The sequence below is a fragment of the Choloepus didactylus genome, chromosome 18, assembly GCF_015220235.1.
Source record: "Choloepus didactylus isolate mChoDid1 chromosome 18, mChoDid1.pri, whole genome shotgun sequence".
In the NCBI taxonomy this organism is placed as follows: domain Eukaryota; kingdom Metazoa; phylum Chordata; class Mammalia; order Pilosa; family Megalonychidae; genus Choloepus; species Choloepus didactylus.
In genome coordinates, this window is record NC_051324.1 from 54,241,426 (window position 1) to 54,265,592 (window position 24,167).

The 24,167-nt window shown below is 50.6% G+C and overlaps 1 protein-coding gene across 1 annotated transcript; it reads left to right on the forward strand.

Annotated features, from left to right (window-relative positions):
• The first annotated feature begins 1,805 nt into the window (after positions 1-1,805).
• Positions 1,806-6,839, forward strand: HEXIM2 (HEXIM P-TEFb complex subunit 2). Its single transcript, XM_037810512.1, is given in 5 exon segments — positions 1,806-2,125; positions 2,415-2,459; positions 3,288-3,336; positions 3,338-3,379; positions 5,822-6,839. Coding segments are annotated over 5 exon segments (1,251 nt in total). The 3' UTR covers positions 6,617-6,839.
• The last annotated feature ends 17,328 nt before the right edge of the window (positions 6,840-24,167 follow it).

The following is a 24,167-nucleotide window of genomic DNA, read 5'->3' on the forward strand; positions in this document are numbered from 1 at the left end:
GAGTCTGGGATCCTCCCCCATTAAATTCTTGACAGAAGAACCACAAAGATAATCTCTAAAGCCTCTTTCAGCTCCTATGGCTATTTAACTTAACTCCTACCAATTTAGTGGGTCAGCTTTTCCTAATTCTTATCTCTTGATTTGAGAAACAGGGTAAAATGATGATGTAAGCTGAAAAACAACCTAAAAGTGTACAGAAGCTTCGTTAAGGAGTAAGTAGTTCAAATTTTGGATTATGAATCCAAATCGATGGTGATATTACGGCAAGCCAGTCTTAAGACTTTCTCTGAGAACATCTTGGGGTGGGAGTTGGGGGAGAGTTAAGGCTATGGCCTTGTCTGTCACCCTTAAAATTTAAAATTATTTATTAATAATAGGTGGAACAGGGCTTCAGTTGTAAAGAACCTTCTCAAGGTTCTTGCAATTACATTCAAATGCTTAGGAATGATTTGATCATCTGTAATTGGTAATGAGATTCATCACAAGGTACCTACAAAATAAAATTCACTGCCCAGTCACTCAGAAACTCTCCTATCTCAGATCCCTAGGCATCATTTAAACTGGCTTTTTAGCAGCAAAACTACTATTTCAAGATATCCCTGAGCCATAAATCTCTCTTTGAACTTAGATCTCAAGCAGCAGGAAGCCTGCAATTCCAGATCAAGAACATCCTCCAAACTTCAGTCAGCTGTAAACTTCAGCTATATAAGGTTGAGAGTCTATATTTTTCAAAGCCGATTTTTCTCCCCCTCAAATGCCACATATATATGAATTAGCTCAAAACTGCAATTTTTATTTTGGTAGCCTCTAGGATCTACAGAGGTGATTTTCAATTAGTTGGCATTCCAAAATAGAGGTTCCTTAGTAATAATGTTGTTAACCGTCCCTCCTCCACTACTTTATTTAGTTTGTGGAAAATTCTTGAAATCGGAAGGAATTTGTAGTCTTACAAAGACTACACAGGAATGAAGTTTTTCCTCTAGGAAGGCAGCCATTTATTTCTTATTCCAAAAGCGTGGTAAAAATTATGGTTCAGATTTCAAAATGCAAACAGATGTCCCTGAAGTATCTGAAACGGACCACTCCATTTCTATTCCTGTGGCGACTATGAATTATTTTCTGTCCCAACCCGGTAGAGGGCAAAGACCCATCCCTTTGGTGTAAACTTGCAAGAGAAGTGGAACAGCACACTTCAGGAGTTTCCCCAAGTGGCTGGCGACGAGCGAGGTCAAGTCTTTCTGAGAATTGGGACTGGATGGGAGAAATCTTGAGGGCAAGAGCGCTCAGAGATCTCCAAGCACTGGGATCGAGGTTTCCACGTGCCCCTACCTAGCTGGTCCCTGAGGGAATGAGTGGTTGCTACAGTAGGAAGAAGGCTGTTCCTTTTCGCAGTCAGGGCCGAGGGATGGCCTTGGAGTACGGGCCTGGGGAAGATGGTGGCTGCACCCGGCTCTGCGCCCTCGGAGGCTCCAGCTGACGGCCATACCAAGGGGTGGACCCGGTGTGCGGAGGAGGGGGCGGGGGAACGCGCGGCCAGGGCTGCGCCCTCCATTCTCCCCTGCAGCATCAGTCTTTGGAATCTGGCGTCGCCCCCACCTCGCCCATGGAAGTGGGGTCCCGCTACGCGGGGCCTTGTCGCCAAACCCAAGCAGGGTGGGGGTGGGGAAAAAACTTGGCAGAACTCGGTCTCTGGTTCCGCGTCCCCGTGGAGGAAAAGCAGAGGGAGCCATTTCACCCGATCTCTCCCGTACTGGGGTCTCGGAAAACAGGAGGTAATTACTCAAGAACCCCATCCTCTGTGAGAGATGAGGCTGCGGGACTGCCGGGACGGTTTGATGACCGGGCCCAGCCGGGAAGACGCCAACCTTCATCCCCTTCCCAACCCCCGGCACCACTTCCCGCCATCTCCCGGCGCCACCACTTCAGGCAGCCCACTCGGCCTGGCTTCCCCGCGCCCGGACCACCCCCCATGGGGTGCTCTCACTGCGCAGCGAGTCCCTCCGCTGCCTCCTCCCAGCCCAAAATGGCGGCGGCGGCAACCGATCTTCTGGTCGCTTTCCTCTAGGGCCGAGGATCCCTCCGCGCCCTGGCCCCTCCTCCCTCAGCCGGACCTATTTTCTGCCCTGTAAAGATTAACGCCATCAATGAACTCTTTAATTGATTTTGAGAATGGTGGGGTTGGTTGTGCTTCCGCACAGCTAATAGTAGACGAGAATAGGAACATTGGCAGTCGTTTAGACGAATCAGAAAACGAAGCGGTGAGCGCGGGACCCGCGCAATGGGCAATGGGATTTGAAGTTATTAGATGCGGCTATTGACGTGACAGGATCTTGGTCCGCCTTCCTAGACTAAGAGAACCACAATCCCCAGCAGGCACTGCGGTGTCTAGGCTGTCCCCTCCCCCTCAACTTTAGTGCCCGAGAGCGGCTTTCCCAGAGCTGCTGCAACTGCAGCAAGAGGTAGGGTTGAGACATTGGGAATCGCCCAGACAAGCTGCTGCACAGAAAGACACACAGATGTAGTCTTGTGCTTAGCCTTTGACAGCAAATAGGTCAGTTTCGCCTTTGCAAAACCTTCCCGTACCATTTCCCTTTCTCCAAGGAATCCAGCCTTACCCAATTGGGTTTCCCTCCCAGCTGCATGTAGTGTGGCGATTCCTCCTTCCCCTTTCTCTGCTTCCAGTCCTGAGAGAAAGGAGGCAGGCCAGGCCTTGTAGATGAGGAGGGCTTCGGCCCCAGTCTAGGCGTGCTTCTAGAGGCATTGCCTTCGGGAGCCCTGGCTGGTGAGGAGGTGGGGATTGGGGCCTCTGGAGGCAGTGAGGGAAAGGACCCCCTTAAACCTCCTACCTATTTTTGGAGCCACAGACCCACTCCACTCCCCCTGCTTCCCCAGGGTCATTGTTTGTATATTGGCCTTCCCTGGGGCAGTCCTTTTTCCACTTTGGTTGTTGGGGAGACCTGAGCCGAGGCCTAGCTACCAGCCCGGACCTCAGTGACTTCTGAGAGGACAGTATGGGAAATAAACCCTGGCCTGGAGCCTGAGGAACAGAACAGGGAAGATAGTCCCTGATTCCCCATTTGACCCCTGGCTGGCTGGAGGTGTGGAAACCAGGGTGTGGAGGCAGCCTCCAGGGCCTTCCTTTGAAAATGAGGGTGTGCAGATCTGGTGCTACAAAATGGCTGCCATTAGCTTGGTAAAGAATTCCTGGGCAGTTAGAGACTTCCTGGGAATCCCCTTTCAGGACTTAGGTTTCTGTTGTTGTTTGAAGCAGGGGTCACTTGTTAAAGGCATCTGCTCAAAGATTTGGAACAGAAGAAAGTGGCCACTCCAAACCAGACCAACTAATACAGAGTCACCAGCAGTCCTGGAGGAGGCCAAGGTAAGTCCTCGCCTTGCTAGTCACCTGACTACCCAGAATGTGGATCCTGCCAGCTGGGATCTTGGCTTTTTGTCGCAGATATGTTGGTGGCTTTAGAAAACATATTTAAAAAAATATTTTTAAATGAGTCCCTGGTATGTATTAAGCAATATGCTAGATGTTTTATCTGTGTTATCTCATGAAATCCTGGTAGCCCTTCAAGGTAGGAATTATATCCATTTTATAGAAGTGAAGATTATGAGAGCTGAAATAACTTTTCCAGAACCATTGAGCCTGCGAACAACCTACCCAAGGCTTAATCCTAGGGCCTTCTAACAATAGAACATAACTTGACCTCAAGCCCACAAAACTTGGTTGAATATTTGCATTTTGTTTGGGTTGAGAGCTAAGTATGAAACTGGAAGAAGAGTTTGAGCAGCTGGGCTATAATTTGGGATGTGAGTGGGAGATAGGCTATCACTGGGAGAAGGGGAAGAGCAGGTTGTATCAGGTTCATGCTCACGAAGGAAATTACCTTCTGAAGAAGGTCACTCCAGGAGCCCAAACCCTCCCAGATCATGCTCTCACTCACTGCCTCCACCCTACCCATTCTTTTCCCCCAGCCCAGGTCTCCCTGTGAGGAAGGAACTCAGGTGTGGGAGATTCTGGCCCATCCTACCTAGCCATTTCCAGTGTTAACTGTATTTAGATAATTTAGAGTTCATGGTATGTTGGGACTAGGAGATTCAGAGAGGGCAAGTGGCTCACCCAGATCACACAGCTTATCTGTAATAGTAGTAGAGGGACAAGCTGCAGAAGTGAGGTAGCATGTGGGGCTGAGGGGCATGGCGTCATGGCTTGAGTTGGGGAGAGCATTAGGGACATTTGTGAGGACTGGGAGCAGGTGAATGCTTGTGTCCACACAAACAGGACAGCCTGCCTTGGTGTTCCCAGGGGCCTTGGCTCTCCAGGTGTAACAGCCATTATGTCTCAGTGAGCCCAAACCACTGCTGGAGACAAGGCCTGTTGCTCTTGATTGATTGTCTCCCTGCAGGTGAGGTAACAATACAACACAGTGAACCCCATGGGTGCCCGCATGCGCATGCACACACACACACTGTGACATACCTCCTTTTCCCTGAAGCACTTCTCTTCAGGGTCTCCAAAACACACATGGCATTTCCCTTATAGGGCTGCATACACTATGACCCCCACCCCCCAACATATACCCCATGCTTATGTGGACCTTGCCTGTTCAGATGTCTCTGAACCACGTTGTACGTCATAAAACAACATATCAGTGGTAGTAGTTATTATTAGAAATCCCCAAACCACAAACTTAGAGCAGCCCATTCCCCCCCACACTCAGAACTCCCATCCCCGCCACACAGAGATAAACAGATGCCCTGAACATACACATACACACACTCGCTTGGCAGAATCCCCTCTTAGATAAGTTCTGGAACTCTCTTGGCTGCAGACTGGAGGTTACCCTTCCTGTCCCCAGCCAGGACATCTTTCCTGCCCCTCATGCCAACTTCTGCCTGGAATAAAAACACACTGTCTTTTCTACCCTAGAACTGTGGAAAGGAGAGCCTCATTGTCCAATATCTTTCGGTTCCCCTGTCTTACAGGCTTTAGGTCATTTAACAGATATTTATTGAGCACTTGCCTTGTGCCAGGCATAGGAATACAGTTGTGCACCAGACAGACAGGACATATTCTAATAGCAAGAGAGCTGGTAGATGATAACATGCCAAATGCTTTGTGGGATGTGAACAGGGTGACGTGATAGGGAGTCACTGGGGAGGGGAGGTGGGGGACTACTTTAATAAAGTGTCAGGGAGGGTCTCTTCAAAGAGGTGATATTGGGACCGAGCCCGAAAGGATGAGAAAGAGGCAGGGATGCAAATATCTGGAAATAGGATCGGCTGCACAATTTGTGGGGCTCAGTGCTAGGAAGCACCTTGTTCAAAAATTAAGAATTCAAGATGGCGACAGAGTTTTAAGCCAACCATGGGACCTTTTTGAACTTGGCACATTGCCTGCCTGTGCAGGCAGCCCTGTCTGAGAGACAGGCTTTCCAGAAGGAAGAGCGAGCACAGTTTTGGCTTCTGATAGAAGAAACACGTGAGAAAGCACTTTCCATCCCAGTTTTCTCCTCCTGCTTCATTTGTTCAAACAGAATTATTGAACGCTACCCTGTGCTGGGTATGGTTCTAGGCTTTGAAGTTCCAGAGCAACCAAGGCAGGCATGATTCCTGCTCTCACTGAGTTTACACGAGGCAGTGGATGTGGGGGTGGCTGGTGCAGTGGAAGCGGGGGGGAGCCCAGACAGTAGAAAGGTAAGCCCATAAATTAACAAAATGGTTGCAGAGGGGGTGGGGCTAGCTGGGCAAGGGCTGGGTGGACAGGAAGGCTTCTACCAGGCTGTCTGTGATCCTCCTTTCTGGTCCCCTCCAGGGCTCTGGGGCTCCTGGGAGCCCCGCGACGCTCCCTAAGCCTCCCGACCCTGGCAGTTCCCTGCCCCTGACACCCCGGCTGGAGAGCCACTCGGAGGATGAGGAGCCTGCCAGGGCTGGTGGAGGCCTGGGCAGGAATGGAAGGGGTTCCCGGACCCAGAGCCCAGGGGGCTGCTCAGCAGAGGCCGTGCTGGGCCGGAAGAAGCACCGCCGGCGGCCATCAAAGCGCAAGCGGCACTGGCGGCCCTACCTGGAGCTGAGCTGGGCAGAGAAGCAACAGCGGGATGAGAGGCAGAGCCAGAGGGCCTCTCGGGTGCGCGAGGAGATGTTTGCCAAAGGCCAGCCTGTGGCACCCTACAACACCACCCAGTTCCTGATGAATGACCGAGACCCAGAGGAGCCTGACCTGGATGTGCCCCACGGGGTCTCCCACCCAGGCTCCAGCGGGGAGAGCGAGGCAGGGGACAGTGACGGGCGGGGCCGAGCTCACGGGGAGTTCCTGCAGAGGGATTTCTCCGAGGCCTACGAGCGCTACCATACCGAGAGCCTACAGGGCCGCAGCAAGCAGGAGCTGGTGCAAGACTACCTGGATTTGGAGAAGCGGCTGTCGCTGGCTGAAGAGGAGGCAAGGAGGCTGCAGCAGCTGCAGGGCTGCACCAACCGGCAGTCGTGTCACCAGGTGGAGGAGCTGGCTGCCGAGATAGAGAGGCTCCGGACGGAGAACCAGCGGCTTCGGCAGGAGAACGAGATGTGGAACCGGGAGGGTGGCAGCCGCAGTGGGGAGCTGGGCACCTAGGGGTGCTCCCCAGTCAGGCTGACCCCAGGAGAAGGTTCCATTTCACATACACTCAGGCCAGCTGGATCTCCAGGAGGCAGGTGGCAGGTGAAAATCGTTCTCAGCACCCCTCAGCTCCCTGAGAACAGCTGAAATAGGTTCAGACTTCCATCTTGTCATTTTCACAATTTGTTCTTTGATGTCATCTTATTTTTCATAAAGAAATTAAAAGGTCCTGGTGAGACCACTTGGGTGGCTAGGATTGATTTCACGAGCGTTGGTGTGGGAATCAAAGCACAGTCCGCTCAGAGGTCTGGGACTTGGGCTCCTCTCAATGTCCCCAGGATGCCTGAATTCTGCTCTGTCTCCTGGAGCAGTCAGACTGTGCTGCAGGTTTTATAAGGGGGATGCAGAGGTAGAAGCCCCGGGTTCAACTGGAACCTCACTTGAGATGCCACATCACTGGCAGGCGCTGGGAGAGCTTCCCCCTGAAGAGAGGGAACTGGAAATTTGGAAGAAGTTCCAAGCCCAGGAGTTCCTTCAGGGTTTGCTCCAGGCTCCCTGTAATCTGCCCACAGTTTAGAGAGCTGGGCTAGATGGGGTCTGGGTATCTTTTGTCTCCTTTTTCCTGACAGCCACCCTCCCACTGTAGTCTCCCAGCAAGGAGCTGGAAAGTAGGTGAGTCATCACATGTTTTTTCCCTCACCTCCTAGAAGGCACTTACAAGTAAGCACTCAGGGGAAGCATTCTTCTTATGGAAAATAAAGCCTAGGAGGCAGAGCTGGGTCACCTGGCTTTCCTGAGGCCTGCCACGCATCTGTGTGTATCCTGCTCCCCTCTGCCTAATCACGTGTGCGGGTAATTCCCATTGACGTGTATGAGCTCCTCACCTGTCTGTGCATAACAGGGCTGGATCAGCCTGGATAATGCAGATCCCTGTTTCTTCTCTCACCCTTGCGGAGCCCTTGCTGGCTGAGCCAGGTGTCCAGCTCGTGGTGGTGGTGGTGGTGGTGGTGGAGGGGGGAGTCAGTCAAGTTGGAAGTGAGCTGGCGTTGGCTCTGCCACCATGTGTGGAGAGAAGTGGGGGCCAGGCCAGCCCATCCTGGCTTCCATTCCAGGCGCTCATCTTGACAGGCCACACTGAGCAAGAGAAGGGCTCAGGCCTGGGAGCTGCTGAGGATGGAAATGTTGACTAACCTTGTGGGTTGCCAGAACAACTTTCATTTCTGCCGTGCCACACCCAGGCTTCTCAGGAACAGATTCTAGAAAGGATGGGTTTCAAGGGAGAGCCAAGTCCCATCCCTAGGGCTTCTGCCCCTGGAAATTGGCTGAGGGTTTTCATTTATAAACCCTGTTCCCTTTGATCCCCAGACAGCTTCCCAGCAGGAATGACAGTCCCCACTTTGCAGAAGGGAATCCCAAGGCTCAGAGAGGATGTGGCTTTCCGTATTCCAAGGAAGCTGGCATGACACCTGCATTTTCCTGCGGGGTGCTAGCCTGGGACCCGAAGTCCCCTTGGCCAGCACAGGCAGCCTCCCAGCTGCTGCATTCCTCAGCATGGAGCCCGGAGGCGGGGAGGGCCAGGAGGGCCAGGACCAAGATTGTTTACCCAGAGGCTTGTGTAGCTAGGAGGGAAGAGAAGATTCCAGAGGGCTGGTGGAGCATGGGGGGAGGGACCCAAGTGTGGGCATGGTGGTGAGGGAGAAGGGGCTGGGGGCTTGTGTGTCCCTGAGTGGGCATGGGCTTGGGGTGGGGAGGAAGGAGGGACCAGGGGAGGGACCCAGTCCTTGGCCCAGGAGCCTAGAGACTAGAAGGCTGCCAGCTGGTCTTCCCCTACCCCCCACCCCAAACACGCATAAAATGGCTGAAGGGCTCTGGGCCAGGGCGGGCCACCAGGCCAGTGAGTTTTTCCAAGGCTGGTGGGGGAAGGGGTGGGGCAAGAAGGAAATGGAGAGAGGTGTGAACTGAGAAAGTGTCTGCAGGGGCTGAACTAGAGGGGACAAAGCAAAGGGTTTCAGTCACCCATCTCCCTTCAGCATTCCCCGACCTCAGAGTCCCCAATCCCGAGTGAAGGGGGTGGAGACCACTGCTGGAGTCTGGAGCTGGGGTGTCAGGGCTCTGTAATGGGGAGAGCTGCCCAGGGTCATTTCATCACTGCCCCCTTTCCCTGAATAGGGAATCAGAGCCACCATTCCGGTTGTTCCCTCTCCCACTGCCTGGTCTCGAGGCCTGGGCTCTACCCTGGGCTCTACCCTACCCCTCCCCAGTGATGGAAGTTCTAATTTACACACCCCTTGCACACACATGCATGCCCCGACATACACCGTAGCTGGGGAGGACGGCTTGGATACTCCCCTCGTCTTCCTAGACCTTTCCAGAGAAATGCTCAGTACCTTACTTTGCTCCTGGCCTATTTGCTTTCTAGGGACCTTGGTCACCTGGGCCAGGGGCAGGGAGGCAAATATTTCATAGGAGTGATTGCTGAAGCTTCCCACCACCCCTGTCTAGCATGGTTCCCCATCAAGGACTCCCCTACCCCAGGTAAAAACTCCCATGTCCAGTGGACAAGACCCTGCCGGTTACAGGGCCAGAGAAGAGGAGAGAGTGGGGAGGGCAGGGGAGCTGAGGTGTCAGAAGGAAGCTGCTGGGAAGTGGGGGAGGGAGTCCAAGGTGAAGTAGCTCCATCTGGGGGAAGAGCCTGGGCCAGGTCCCATCGTGCCTATGGGAAGCTGGCAAAGACGGCACTGGCCCTTTAAGTGGGGGTGCCAGTCAGTGCCCTCCCCTAGCCAACCCAGCTTGTGGGCACACTGAGCATGTGCAGGAGCAGAGAGGGGAGGGTAGTGGGGGACAGATTCCGGAGGGAGCTTCTCACCTCCCTACTTCCTGTAGCTGCCCTCACTTCCCTTCCTGGGTCTGACAAAGCCCACACTGCTCACTCATTGCCTTCCCCATCCCATCCCCCATGCTGGCCTCTGTGGGGGTGATGGGTGCGCTGAGGCTCCCCTCTCTGCCCTGGAGAGTCTTGGGCAGCCTCCCCTCCGCCTGGAAGTGGCACACACAGTCAGCCAGTGCCACCCTCTCATCCCTGCTGTGAGTGGTGGATAAACTTGATGCTGCTTCACATGTTCAATTTCATCCCATTTGTTCCAGAAGGTTTTTGTTTTTTCTTGTTTGAAAGAACCATCTACCTGTGATGACACTCTGAAAATTAAAAACAGCTCAAATGTTGAGGTCCCTGCTCCTACCCACCCACCTGGTGCTTCCAGTCGAAAGTTAGAGCTCTAGGAAGCACCAGCTCAGGGCCTAAAAGCCCCTTCCCCAGTCTCGCTGTCATTCTGGTCCTCCCCTCCTTCCACAAAGCGCGGTGGTTCCTGCAGTCCCTGTGATCAGCCTCGGCGTCCTCCTCGCCTGCCCCGCATCCTCCAGACCCCGCTCCCCTGCGGCAAGGAAACCCCCTTCCTCAAACCTTTTCTCCACCTCAAACTTGCCTGTTTCTGCCACGCCCTCCCCCTTCCTGGTGCCTCAGCCCCTCCTCATCTTCCTTCCCCCTTAGCACTTCTTCTTCCTCTCTTTTCACATAACTAATTTATGAATAATTTTTAATTCAGGTGCATTCCTGTGTGTGCAGCCACCACTTCTATCTAGTTCCATTGCCCCCAAAAGGAAACCCCATCCTGTTAAGCGGTCACTGCCCATTCCCTCCTGCCCAGCCCCTAGCAACCACTAATCTGCTTTTTGACTCTGTGGATTTACCTATTCTGGATATTTCATACAAAGAGTCATACAATATGTGACCTTTTGTGTCTAGCTTTTTTCACTTAGCTTAATAGTTTTGGGGTTCAACCAGATTGTAGCATGTGTCAGTACTTCATTCTTTGTTATAGCTGAACCAGTACTTCATTCCTTTTGTATACTTATTAGTATTATTATTGTCTACAGCATTTTAAATTTATTCTTTTTATTGTGGTAACACATGCACACATATATAAATGGAAGTTACCATTTTAATCATTAAGTGTGCCATTCAGGGCATTAATGACTTTTACAGTGTTGTGTTCCCATCACCACCTTCCATTACTAAAACTCTTTCATCACCCCAAACAGAAACTGGATCCATTAAGCAATAACTCCCTCTTCCTGCTCTCCCCAGCCCCTGGTAATCTCTAATCTACCTTCTGTCTCTATGAATTTGCTTATTCTAGATACTTCATATACGTGGAATCATACACTACTTGCCCTTTTGGTCTGGCTTATTTCACTTAGCATAATGTTTTGAAGCTCATCCATGTTGTATCATTATTTTTTAAAGTACAACTTTTGAAACACTTCTTGCCCCTTTCCTTGGAATCCCACCTGCCAGGTGTGACTGTGTAATTTGGCACATCCCCTCCAGCTGGATCATCTCTGGGTGTAGCCATTCTCAAGGGGTCCCCCAGGGGTGGCAGAGCCAAGAGGAAAAGGCTCTGTGGTCTCTTGGTGCCTGCATCTGAAAGGCACAGACTCCCCAAGCCTGCCAGAAGTCCAGAGAACTGTAGGCTGTCCTGGTTCTGCTTCTAACTCAGCAGCCTCCTCTCTTCGACTGTGCAAGGGGCGTGGGGGCCCTTCCAGGCGGCCCAGGATCCCAGCCATCAGGCCCCTCCCAGGCCAGGAAGCTTTTTTCAGGGATTGGGCTGCCTGGCGTAACAAATACACCACCCCATCACCTTCCACCCCCTTCCCTGTTCTCCTCCTGGTCAAATCCACACAGTGAAGGTGGCTCCAGGGGACAGTGTCTCCTGTGATCAGCACTCTGTGGCATTTGGAGCCAGACACATGATGAGGAAACCGACTCAGAGATGTTGAGAAACTTGCCCAAGGCCACTCAGAGAGCAGGTGGTTACACCAGTTCTGTCTGATTGCAGTTTGAGCTCTTGACCACTGTGCCTTCCTATCGTCAAATATATAATGTAAGTTAAGGAGTTAGCAAAGTGTGAGCTGTGTGGTAGGTGCTCTCGAATCTCAGCCATAAAATTTACTACTTACAGGTTGTTGCATAATTGTGAAGAGCCCATTCCAAGATGGTTCTTGGGAGTTCCTCACATTCCCCCTTTACCTTGTTGTTTTTTCAAGGAGAAGATTTCCTCTTTACCCCCTCTACTCACCTCTCCAGGATGACAGCTCTTGTGGAGCCTGGGAGGGGCTGCCTGGACTCTGAGCTCTTTGGGCCGGTGGAGGTAGGAGGCCAGCGCCCCTGCCTCATTTCCCTCCCCACCTCCCACCCCCAAGAAGGAAGAGAGGTTATCGTTTCCTTCACCTGGAGATTGCTTCACCCCTTTCTCCATGACTGAACCTCTGCCCCTGCCCCCGGAGCAGAAAGTCCTGTGTGAGCCCAGAGAAGGGCGGGGACTGCACAGGCCTTGCCTGGAAAGGGGTGAGCTGAGTGGTTGGCCCCCAGCTGGTCACTGTGTGGTGGCTGCCTGTGGGCATGGGCAGTCCAGAGACCATCTTCCCCAGAGTCCTTCCCTCAACTCCGTCCAAGATGGGACCCCATGCCCAGCCCCCAGGGGCACCTGCCAGCTCCCTCCTCGAGGCAACCAGGATGGCCCTTCCCCATCCCCACTCAGCTACGCATCCGGCACTGTCCTCACCCCATTGGCCCCAAGGGGGAATTCCCGAGGAGACTCTACTGTGAGGAAGACATCGAGACCCGCGTGGGCCTCCAGAGCCTGCCTCTGCCCCAGCCCATCATCACCACAGAGAAGGGATGGGGTCTCCCTGGGCCTACCGTCTCACCAGGCTCTTGCTCTTCCAGTCCCCTCCCCAGTGTCTTCCTCAGACCCTCACACACCCGGTCAGCCGTTCAGTGACTCCTTGGGCCCACTGTCCTTTCTGCTAGACCCTCTCCATTCTTTAGCTTCTCAGGCCCAGCCTCAGCTCTTTCCCTCTTGGGCCACTGAGAAATGGGAATCTCTTTTCTCTGGGCCCCTGGTCCAACTTACATCATTTGTGTTTGTAGCCACAGCCACAGGCATTGTCCCTCCCTGGACTTGACCCAGTTTCCTCCTGAACAACTCTGCTTCCCTGACTGCCCTGGGCAGCGCCCCTGAGTGCCTCTCCTCCCCTCCCCCTCTAGGCTCTAGAAGTCTTGATATCACTACTTCCTTGCTCTTTTCCCTCCTACCAGAGTCCAGGTTCCCTCCCCTTGCAGGACTCCTGTGTCCACTCAATCATTTCTTCTCAACTTGGCTGCCCATTGGAATCATCTGGAGAGGCTTAAAAAGTTCTGATGTCTGGGTACCAGCCCCAGAAATTCTGACAATTGTTCTGGGGTGAATCCTGGGCATTGGGGTTTTTAAGGCTCCCTGGTGATGCTCCAGGGCAGCCAGGCCTGAGGATCAGGGTTCTAAGAGCTCCAAACCTTCTGTCCTCCCTGCTCGCTCTGCATGCCCAGGAGTCCCAGGTGTGGGGTGCTGGTCTCACCTACGCACCTACCTCCCAAGAAGGACCCCAGGATGGTGTGACTGCCAGTGTGCAGACACCAGACAGGGAGTCAGGGTGTTCTGGGGAGCCCTGGAGGGCAGACCAGGGATCAGTGGGCAGAGCGCAGGGTGCAGAGCAAAGATGGAATCCCAGCTCCCATCTCTGGATGTGCCAGGGCTCATGAGGCAGCATAGGTGGTGAGATCAGAAAGCAGGCTGAGGGCCTCTCCAGCTCATAGATTCTGGAATTCTGCCTGGCAAAGTGCTGTTGCTTCATTGCCACAGCAGCCCACCCTGCTGTGTGTGTGTGTGTGTGTGTGAGAGAGAGAGAACCTGGCTCTGTGTGTGTGTGTGTGTGTGTGTGTGTGTGTGTGTGTGTGAACGAGGGAGAGAGAGAGAGAGAAACCTGGCCCCATCTGGGCAAGAGGCTTCTGGGCCTGGGAGTTTGCCCCAGCCCTCTGGCTACAGGCATCCATCTGTGAGCAAGTGCTATGGATGAGTCTGTTAAGAGTTCCAGAGTCAAATGCTATCCTTGTTTTCCTCTTTAGTGTCTTCTTGATGATCTCCCACCCTGCTTCTTTTCGCTTACTCAGATCAGAGGAAGGGAGGTTGGAGGTAACTTGGAGGCCAGGGGAGGGAGGACTCTCCAGAGCCCGCTGGGCTTTTCCAGGGCTCTGGCAAATGTACTGGTTAAGAACACGGACTCTGGCATTGGGCTGCTGGGTTCAAATCCTGCCTTATCCTGATCCTGCTGCTCCCTATCCGTCTCAGAAAAGGACAAGCATCTTCCTGTTGTCTGGACACACACGCAGCCTCTCCTCCTTGTGAAACGGGTGGCTGCATTGCAGTTGGAACACCAATAGCACCATTTGTTTATTCAACAGATACTGGTTGGGTGTCCTGGCTGTGCCACGTGCTGTGCCAGGGACTGGGTATACACCGCGCACTTGATGGACACCGTCTCCACCCTCATGGAGCTCACCTTCTCTTGTGGTCTTTTTCCTGTAATACTCCTATTTAATCCTATCTCTCACTGAATCACTCTGGAGTGTGCAAAGCATTTTCATGCCCATGAGCTTATGTGAGCATTACAGTGTGATCCCTGTTTCACACGTGGAGGTTGAGTTTTGGAGAATGGAAGTGACTTGTTCAGGGTCACGGGACTCAATCATAATAACACAAGTCATAATAATTTTCAGCACTTGCTAGGTACCAACCAGCGCAAGCTGTACACATTTCATCTTGTTTGATCTCCGCAAGCATTTTGCAGGGTAAGGAAACTGAAGTTAGTTGCCCAGTGTCCATGCTCTGAGCCATCACACCAGACCTCACTATAGCTGGACAGTCCTGGGCCTCTTTCGCTGCTCTCTGCCCTTCACCAGCAGGTCAAGCCTCATTACTCAATGCACCCTCCATGCCCAGCTGGGAGCCACCACTTTGGCCTTCCTTATCCAACTTCTCTAAAGCTCCTTCTCCTTTCCTGTTCCTCTCCCTCTGGACAAAGATGCTTTTCAAATGTTAAATTTATTATACAATATTTTAGATATAAAACAGGCGCCCATATATCCATCACCCAGCTTAAGAAATAGCAACATTGTCGTTATTGTGGAAGCCCCAGCATCAAACTCTTCCCCAGATGCATTCCCCATCCTAGATCCTAGACCCTAGATCCTAGACTCTAGATCCTAGACTAGATTCTAGATCCTAGACCCTAGACCCAAGATCCTAGACCAGATCCTAGACTAGATCCTAGACCCTAGATCCAAGATCCTAGACCCTAGACCCAAGATCCTAGACCAGATCCTAGATCCTAGGCTCTACATCCTAGACTCTAGAACCTAGATCCTAGGCCCTAGATCTTAGATACTAGATCCTCACTCTAGATCCCCAGCAAGGATCCTCAAGAATCATTTCCATGCATCTTGAAAAACCCAAAGTTGCTTTTGACTGACAGTAAAGGATTTTTTTTAGCTTGATTCTTGACAAGGAAACATAATAGGAGATGGGGATCAAGGTGGAGGTGTAGCTCAAACTGAATCTCTTTCGAAAATACATTTTGATGAAATTTTCAGACACAAAAACCCATATATTTGAATAATAGAATGAACCTTATGCTTAAGAAATAAAATACTTCACATCGTCCCCTGGATTCTCCTCCCTGGTTGCATTCCCCCAGGCGAACCACCCTCCCAAACTTGGGACTCACCATTTTGAGCTGAGTGGTGGAGGAGAAGCAAGGGTTTGAGGTTACATGGGGGTGGCAAAGGCCATCACTAACAGAGAGAACAGCAGGGACAGAGTCTCAGAGGAATAGCAGGTGTCAGGCATGGCTGGCAAGCTGGGTACCCGTGGGTGGAGGGTTAGGGACGAGTTCAGTAGGTAAGCAGCCAGCCCCACCCTCTTCTGTGACCTCCATTCTGTATTTCCTTCTATCATTGCCCTCATCACAAAGAATCATAATTATCTATTAACTTGTCTCCAAGAGCCTGAGGGCAGAGACCCTCTTAGTCATCTTTGTCACCCCAGCCTCTAACACAATGGCTGGCAAAGATGGGTTTTTATTAAACAGTTGATAAATGAGTGAGTAAATAACTGTTTAGTTGACTCCAGCCAACCTGGGGGTTGGGGCTGGTGGTGAGAGGACAACCTGAATACAAAATCTGAATTGAGAGTGTTTTGGAAGAGATGTGTCATTTTGTTACTGTTAAGTGCAGTAACACCACTGTCTTCATCACAGTGGAGACCTTGCTTCAATGCAGAGCAGTAAGGGTGGGAAACCAGCTGTTTAAACAGGTGTGCAAAGATGTGAAGACCAGATGGGGCTCTCACAGCTTCAGCCACCACTGGTGTCATCCACACCCCCTCAGACTACTAGCTCTGTTTAGAGTTCACAAAATAATCAGGCTCCCGCAGAAGCAGTACTTATTTCTTCTTAACAACAATCCTCAAAGCCTAAACCTCTATGAATCCCTTTCAGCGTGTTCATTATGTGGTTAACTCTGCTTGTAGCTAGAGGCAGCTCTTCGTTTGCATTCCTATTGAAGCCCCTCTCTGCACTGGGGAAGGCCCAGAAGGTCGGAGTGGTGAGAAGTGCTTTTCTCAGAGGCTGCATTCCAACACAACACAGGGCCTAACAAACAGATAAAACACATCTGCAATTAGTAGCATCTCTTTGCATGCAAAGAATCGACGTGCTGAAGGCTGTTTATTCTCTTGCACCAGTCAAATATGTGCCACCATCCTGTTTCAACCAGACTTTGATATAGAGAGCCCCCCTTTTGTCCCATGGAGTGGACACATGCATTAATGTAAAAAGACAAATGAATCGAGCTATGGGTACTCTACAGATAAAACTTAAAGCAAAACATTATAGGTAAAGAGCAGGTTATTAGAAGATTCTGGCTGTATGATTCCTAGAAACTTGGGCCACTGGGCACTGAATTTGCAGAGTTCCTATGAATGAAGTCAGTTTGTTCCTTCTCTATTCCCTGTAATTGAGTAATTCTGTAGTCCAATTCAGTTACAGAGGGTGCTGAGTCAGGGCTGGGGCATCCAATACTGCCGCCCCTTCCCTGCGTCCCCCTCCCCCAGCTGCAGTGAAGTGGGGAGCAGTGTGGCTGCTGGGGGCTCTCAGAACTTGGACTTTGGCGTGGGAAGACCTGGCACTGAACCCTGGCTCCAATGCGTTACTAGCCCAGTGATCTTACATTCACCCAAACGTTTGTTGAATGCCAGGCACTGGGATGGCTCTGGACGAAGATAAATAAGATACAATCTCCCCACTTCCTGCTTTGATTTTCTTTTTTTTAGTGCTAAGGTGTTCTTTGTAATTATGAAACATGTCAGATAATCAGAAAAATACAGAACCACTCAGCTTAAGAAATAAAACTATAAACATTTGAAGCCCACTTGCATCTCTCATTCCCCTCTCTCCCACTCAAAGGTAAGCTCTGTTTTGAATTTGCTGTTTATCATCCCCTGAACATCTTTTATTTTACTATCTAGGATGTATGCTTAAACAGTACATAGTGTTAGGCACTTTTTAATGTCTATGAATCATACTGCAAAAACCTTTTAACAACTTTCTCTTTATCCAAAATGTCTTAAGATTTATTCTATAGAATACACGCAGCTCAATTCATTGTCTTTTTTTATTTAATGAAAGCTTTTAATTGAAGTATAACATTTATACAAGAGTGCATAAACCATAACTGTACAGTTTAAAGGATTTTCACAAAATGAGCAAACACGCCTGTGTATCCTGACCTCTGACCTAAATTGGTTGGCTGTTTTGGAACTGTCTATGAATGCAAACATGCTCCGTATACCTCTTTTGTGCTTGTTTCTTGTTCCTTGGCATCTTGGTCCATGAGGTTCACCCATGCTGTTGCGAGCAGCAGTAGTTCACTGTTTCCCATTGCTCTACAGCCTTCCATGGTATGAATATCCTAAAATGTATTCATCCACGCTGATGTCAGTGGGCATTTGGATTATTTCCAGTTTTGAGCTATTATGATAGTGCTGCTATAAACATTATTTTCATGCTTTTTGGTGCACATGTATGTGTACTTTCCTCTTGGGTATATACCTAGGAGTAGAGTTGGTGGGCTACACAGTATGCCTATTTTCAGTTTTAACAGAAACTACCGAGTAGTTTTCCAAAGTGGTTGTACCATTTTATGCCTCCACCCACTGAGCGTCAGTTCGTTTGCTCCACATCCTTGGCCAAAACTTGGTATTCTCTGCGTTTTCTATTTTAGCCATCCTAGCAGGGATGGACTCTCCCTTTTCCAAGTTAAATTTACTATGCTAAGTACTTTTATGCTTCTTCTCATTTTACGCTCACAGCAACTCCAGGAGAAAGGTATTGCAATGAGCCCTGTTTTACAGATGAGAAAACTGAACTTGAAGTCAAGTTAAGGAACTTCCTTGAGGCCGTGTTGTGAGGGTTAGGGCAGAGCCACCAGGCTTCACTAACCCCAGTCGCTGTCATCTGGAGGCCAGAATGGGTGGGATGGGAGTCCCAGAAGACAAATCATTGGAAGATGGAGAGACACATGCAGCTACTGGGATATTATGGACGACACAGTGGGGCTCTAAGGCCAAATGAGATCAGCCCCACGGGGTGAGCCAGGAAGAGACACCAAGAAACACTGGATTGAACATCTTTGAACGAGTGAACTTGGAATAATAGCACCTGTCTCTGACAGTCCTTGTGAGGATTTAATATGCCTGAATTAGGTAAAGCAACTAGTACCTCACAGATGCACTCACAGGTGCTCAGTGAAGGTTTGCTGAAGGAATTAGTAAAGTTTATAGGATCAGGAGAACTTCACATCGTTATGGTCTTCCTGGAGCCAGGGGGATGGACAAAATGACCTCTCCAGGCCCCTTTCATCTGCACTTCTGGGGGGACCAGGGGAGTGCCAGCCCCACCATCCCAGGCAGAGCAGACTGTTCTTCCCCAGCCCGCTCGACTGCAGAGGGGCCGTGAGAGCAACTCCACACGGGAGGAAAGAACACTGAAGGGTGTCTGTCCCCCTGCCTGCAGCGTCCTGTCGCCTCTCCCCACCTGCACCCAGAGCCCTGGACCCAGCACAGGGACTGGAGCACAGGAGTTGCACCTGCTGGAGAAACGCCTGGCAGCAGTGGGGGTGGGCTGTTTTGAAAGCAGCTGGCCTGTGTCCGGCAGCTCAGGAGGAGGAGGTGAGGAGGGAGATGGCGTGGAGGAAAGGGAGGATTGAATTTGCAACTCAGACCCTTATTGAATCAATGGATAAATTAGAATATGGACAGTAGATTAGATAAAAGTATCCTGTCCATTTTAAAGCTGAACAGTCTTATGTGGTTATAAAAGACAATGTCCTTGCTCTTAGGAAACACCCACAGGAATATTTATGGGTAACTGGCATGGACTAAAGCGTCTTCCTGCTCACCCCCTCCCTTCTTCCACTTGGCATCATCCTAGGGGGTTGCCTTGGGGGCATCCATGCTGTGGAGGGGATGGGGGGAAGCTGAGGGCCTGGAAGCTGGAAGTCGGATGGGGGCAAGGATGGATGATGGAGGATGCCCATCAACCCCGGTGGGCCGGGTTCTGGAAAGACCCAATAAGCCGACCATCTCCAGGTCACCGGCTGAGCTGCTGCCGGGTTCTGCCAGAGCTGGCTCAACAGCGGCACCTGCTGGCCGGGGCCCTCCCTGCGCGCGGAGCTCCTCCCCAACCCCGGGAACTCCGCGGGTGAGTCCCGATCCTGGGCAGCCCGGCCTCCCCAGCCGTCAGAGCAGAAAATGTCGGGGGGCTGAGGAGTGTCGCCACGCGCGGGCCTCCGCCCTACTGGCCGCCACCTCTGCCCCTAATTCTACTTTGTCCACGCAGGACGCTGACTGAGGCCCTGCCCTAGGCTAGCTGGTACTAGGGTGAAACGATCAGGATAAGGTCTCTAACTTTTGGGGGCTCCTGGTTAGGGTACTTTGTTTTTTAACTTTTTATTTGGAAATAATTTCAAGCTTACAGAAAAATTGCAAGAATGGTCATACAAAGATCCTCCATATACAGGTACCCCTTACCAGCTTCATCAGTTGTTAACATTTTGCCCTATTTATTTTCTCTCTCTCTCTCTCTCTCTCTTTTTCCCTCCCTCCTGCCCCCCTATCCTCAATATATATTTCTCTGTACTATTTGAGAATAGGTTGCAGCCATCATGCCCCTTTACCCATAAATGTTCCAGTGGGTGTTTCCTAAGAGCAAGGACATTGTCTTCCATAACCACATAAGACTTTTCAGCTTCAGGAAATTTAACATGGACATGATACTTTTATCTAATCTACTGTCCTTATTCTAATTTATCCATTGATTCAATAAGGGTCCTTTAGAACATTTTTTTTCCTCCACTTTAGGATCCAGACGAGGATCATGCGTGGCATTTAGTTGTCATGTCTCTCTGGGCTCTTTTAATCTGGAGCAATCCTTATCTTATCTTTCATTATTTTTTTTTTAGAGTAGAGCCACCCTTCCCCTCCCTTTTTTTTTTTATTTTTTTTTCCTTTAATTGAGTGTTCCTTCTTTTGGATTTGTCTGATGTTTTCTTATGTGGAGAATAGGCTGTGCATCCCTGTTGGGAATATTACGTAGGTGATATTACATTCTTAAGGTGGGATTCTTCACCCTGAGGGGTCTGTGAACCTCTGAACCTCTAGGGATTAACCCTTGAGTTGTCTGCAAAAACTTTAATCAGATTTTCAAAACAGTGGAAGAACAGCTCTGCCCCTCTGTTCCTCCCCTTTCCCCCTCCTGCCACCAGCCTTGCCTGAAATCCAGCAGCTCTTGTTGAAAGTATCCTTTTTGAAGGCCATTAGGGATACCCTGATTACCCAAATCCATCGTCGTCTTAGTCCTCATCCAGGGACCGCCCTTTGCCCTGAAACCTCCCAAGGCCACGCTCCCCGGTTTCTGCCCATCTTCCCACTGCGTCTTCAGACAAGAAATGACTGAACTGTCGCTGGGAAGGTCCTGGCTGCTCCCAGAGATGCAGAGGTAAGTCGGCTGTGGGGTCCGCCCACCTGGAGGTGGTCTGGCCATGGAAATTCCACAGGTGCTGATCCTTCTGGTTTCCTCGCCCATGACTCCAGTGGAGACATTCTCCCCTCCCGGTTCCTGTCCTGAGATTGGTCTCTTGATGAGTTCCCTGTCCTGGGAGAGGCCAGCCTTCAGATGGCTTCACCATCCCCTCTTTTCTTCAACAACATAGAAGGGCAGCTCCGAATCTTCACCCTCCTGCCTGGACTGACACAGTGGATGCCCCTTGGACTCCAGGAATCCAAAATGGAACTGTTTGCTTCTCTCCAAATCTGTACCTCTTCCCTCATCCTTGTCCCTGTGATGACCCCACCATCTCTCCACCACCTGTGCTCCAAACTTGAGCTATTTTTCACCCCTCATTCTCCCCTTTCATCAAAGCCATGTTTTCCCTTTGAAAGATTTCTCCTTCCCTCCCCTCCATGCTTCTCTCCTGGTCTGTTGTGAAAAAAATTTTTTTTCACACTGGTCTTCAGTTCTTCCTTCTCTTTCATATGCCCAGCTCATCATGTCCCTCCTGACCCACCTGACCTGTCAGCCACCAGACTCAACTCTCATCTCCTTAGCACATCACCCAAGACCTTGAGAATTGGGCCTGCAGATCCTTCCGGAACCCCACCTTCCCACTACTCTGGCACCTCTCACCCCAGTCATATCAAGCCTGTTGTGTTTCTCCCAAGTCATTGCCACTACATCTTGGCATGTGCTTTTCTCTCTATCTGGAACTTTTCTTTTTCTTTTCCTTTTCCACCTGTCCCCACTAATCTGTCAAATACTCAAATGACACCCTCTTTGTGAAGCCTTTCTGATCTCAGGCCATTCCTGTCCTTACTCCTGGGCAAGAGGGGAGTCCTGCTCTAGCCTCCTCCAACTGCATCCCTCCTCACTTGTGGCCCTGCCTGGATTTCTAGACCAGCACTATCCAGTAGAACCTTCTGCGATAACGGGAATGTTCTCCAACACCGTAGCTACTAGCCACATATTGCCACTTGAAACATGGCTAGAGTGACTGAGCAGTGGAATTTTTCATTTTATTTGGTTTAAATAAAAATTTAAATAGCCACATGTGGCCCGTGGCTACTGTGTGGGACAGCACAGGTAGAGACTGGCACTATGTAACCGAGGCGCTGGGATTCCCTGCCCTGAGGGCCCCAAACCCACTTCTAGGGCCTGCACAGGCTTCTTCCCTGGTCTGTCCTCCTAGAGGCTGACTTACAGCTGCTGTGCACGGCCCTCGGCCTGTGGACGGCCAGGGTTGCTATTTGTGGGGGTGTGGATGAGGCTTCGATATGCAGCTGTGGTGTCCACATGTAAGTACGTGGGGCTCCTCTTATTCAGAGTGTGAGAAGAGGAGTGGGGAAGGAGGGGCTCTCTCTACAAGCTCATAGTCCAGTAGAGAGCTGTAGCCCTAGAATTTTTAATATGAGCTTGGTTTTCCAGGTCTTTATGACAGTATATTTGCCAGGGTAAGATGATACAACCCTTTTTATTTATCTGTGCTAGCTTGGTTTATAATTTTTAAATATTTAGATGAATTGTAAGTGGGCTTCAATTGACTTCTTACCCTGAACCCATAAATGTCAGGAATGGGTGTGGGGTTAGCATTTCTTCTTCAGTGGTCTCCGGGGCATACAGAACTGCCGCTCACATTGCCCTCCTCTAATCTGTGAACACTTCGTGGGCTGGCCTGGGTCTAATTCTTCTCTGTTGCCCTGGTGCCCACAAAGTGCTGGGCTTGCAGTTGGCCCACTGTAAATGTTTTCTGAACGATGAATAAAGAGCTTCAAGCTTAGCTTTCATCACAGAGGCTTCTGGGTCGACCAGATGGCCAGGAAGGAGACCTTTGAAAACTGGCTGCCCCTGGTGCAGGGGAAATGTCAGGGGGACTGAGCTTGGTGACCTGGGTCCTTGACTCTGCTCTGTCACTTTCTTGACCTTGGACAAGTCACATAACCTCTCTGAGCCCAGTCTTCTCATCTGTAAAAAGTGAGGCTAACAACACCAACCATGGTTCATTACCCTGAGGATTGAACTGAAAGAGATCCTTTCATAAGCACAATGACTGCTTCAACCAGCATTCGTTAAACAATCCCTGTGCACAAGCACAAGGCTTTGCTCTTACCTGTAGGTGAGCTCCTAGCCCCAAGGTTGTATGCCTGGTGCTCTAAGTGGTTCCTTCAGCCCACCCTGCCTGCTCAGCTCGATAGCTCTGGGCATCCACCCGCCCACTCCACTTGGTCCCTGGTCCCTGGTAGTACTGTGTCTCATCTGCCTGAGTTTGTGAGGGTTTCAGGACCCTGAAAACAAGACTGCATTTCCCTCTTCTGGCTGGGCTAGCAGGGCTGGTTGCAATAGACAGAAAGACTACTGGAGGTAACAGCTGTGGTTCATTTCCTCTCTGCTCAGCCAGACACACCAGAGCAGAAGAGGTGTCCGAATGCCTCCTTGGCAGACTGTTTCTGAGATTTAGATGCAGATTTTAACCAAGAAACTCTTCCCCACTCCCTCGGGTCTTCCCTCAACAGAAGACGTACCCATTAGACCACATTGCAAAGAGAGGCGGCAGGAAAAATGAGGAGGCCAACCTAGGTTTGAATCCTGGATCTGCCACCTTCTAACCAGGTGACTTGAGTTCCTTCACCGCTAGCCATCTCAGTGGTCTCATTGACTAGAGTAATCCCCAACTCACAAAGTCTAGTGAGTTTGAATTCGAGGATTTTGGAACTGATCAAGAAACAAGATCCGACCCGCTAGGTGGCAGTAATACACAGGCTATTTATTGGTGCATTGCTTTGACAGGTTGCATGAGTGTGGGAATCCTTCCTAGCATGCCTGAGCCCCTCCAGAGAAAGGGGAAACAGGACAAGAGAAAATGTGGAGTGGGGAGAGGAGATTAGAGAGAGGGGACTTCCACATCTAGGCGATGCCCCGGAGTCCGTGTGTTGGGGAGTCCCTGGGACAGAGAGCTCCAGGGCTAGAAGGGGCTTGGGGTCTTATGATGACAGGATTTTATCTTATCTATGGCTAGCAGATGTTCAGTGCAGTTTTGCAGGGTATGCAAAACAGGTTGGTCCTAAACAGCTAAAAATCGCTTATTGAGGCTATTTTGAAAACAATTGGATGTGTAAGAATTTGAGTTTGGCACTGGTGGGATTTTTCTTTTGGATCAACAGGTCCCATTCTGCTGTGAAGATGTAAACAACACACAGGGCAAATACGCAAGGGCCATAGTTTGCTCATTTATATAACACAAAGTTGTTTGTATCTCCTCCTCACCCAGCCCAGACTTTGTGGTTACCCCCATATTCAGTCCTTCGTGCCTTAAACCACTCCTTTGACCTCAGAACCGACTACTGCCAAGTTGCTCCTACAGACCACCACCACGACAACCACAAGCTATTGCTGCGTCTTCATCGTCATCATCATCCTCATCCTCACTTCCATTTTAAGGGCACTATGTGAAGGACTTTTTACACAGTATTTTTTATACTCTAGATATTTTCTGATTTCTGTTATGAGTTCTTCTTCAACCATGACT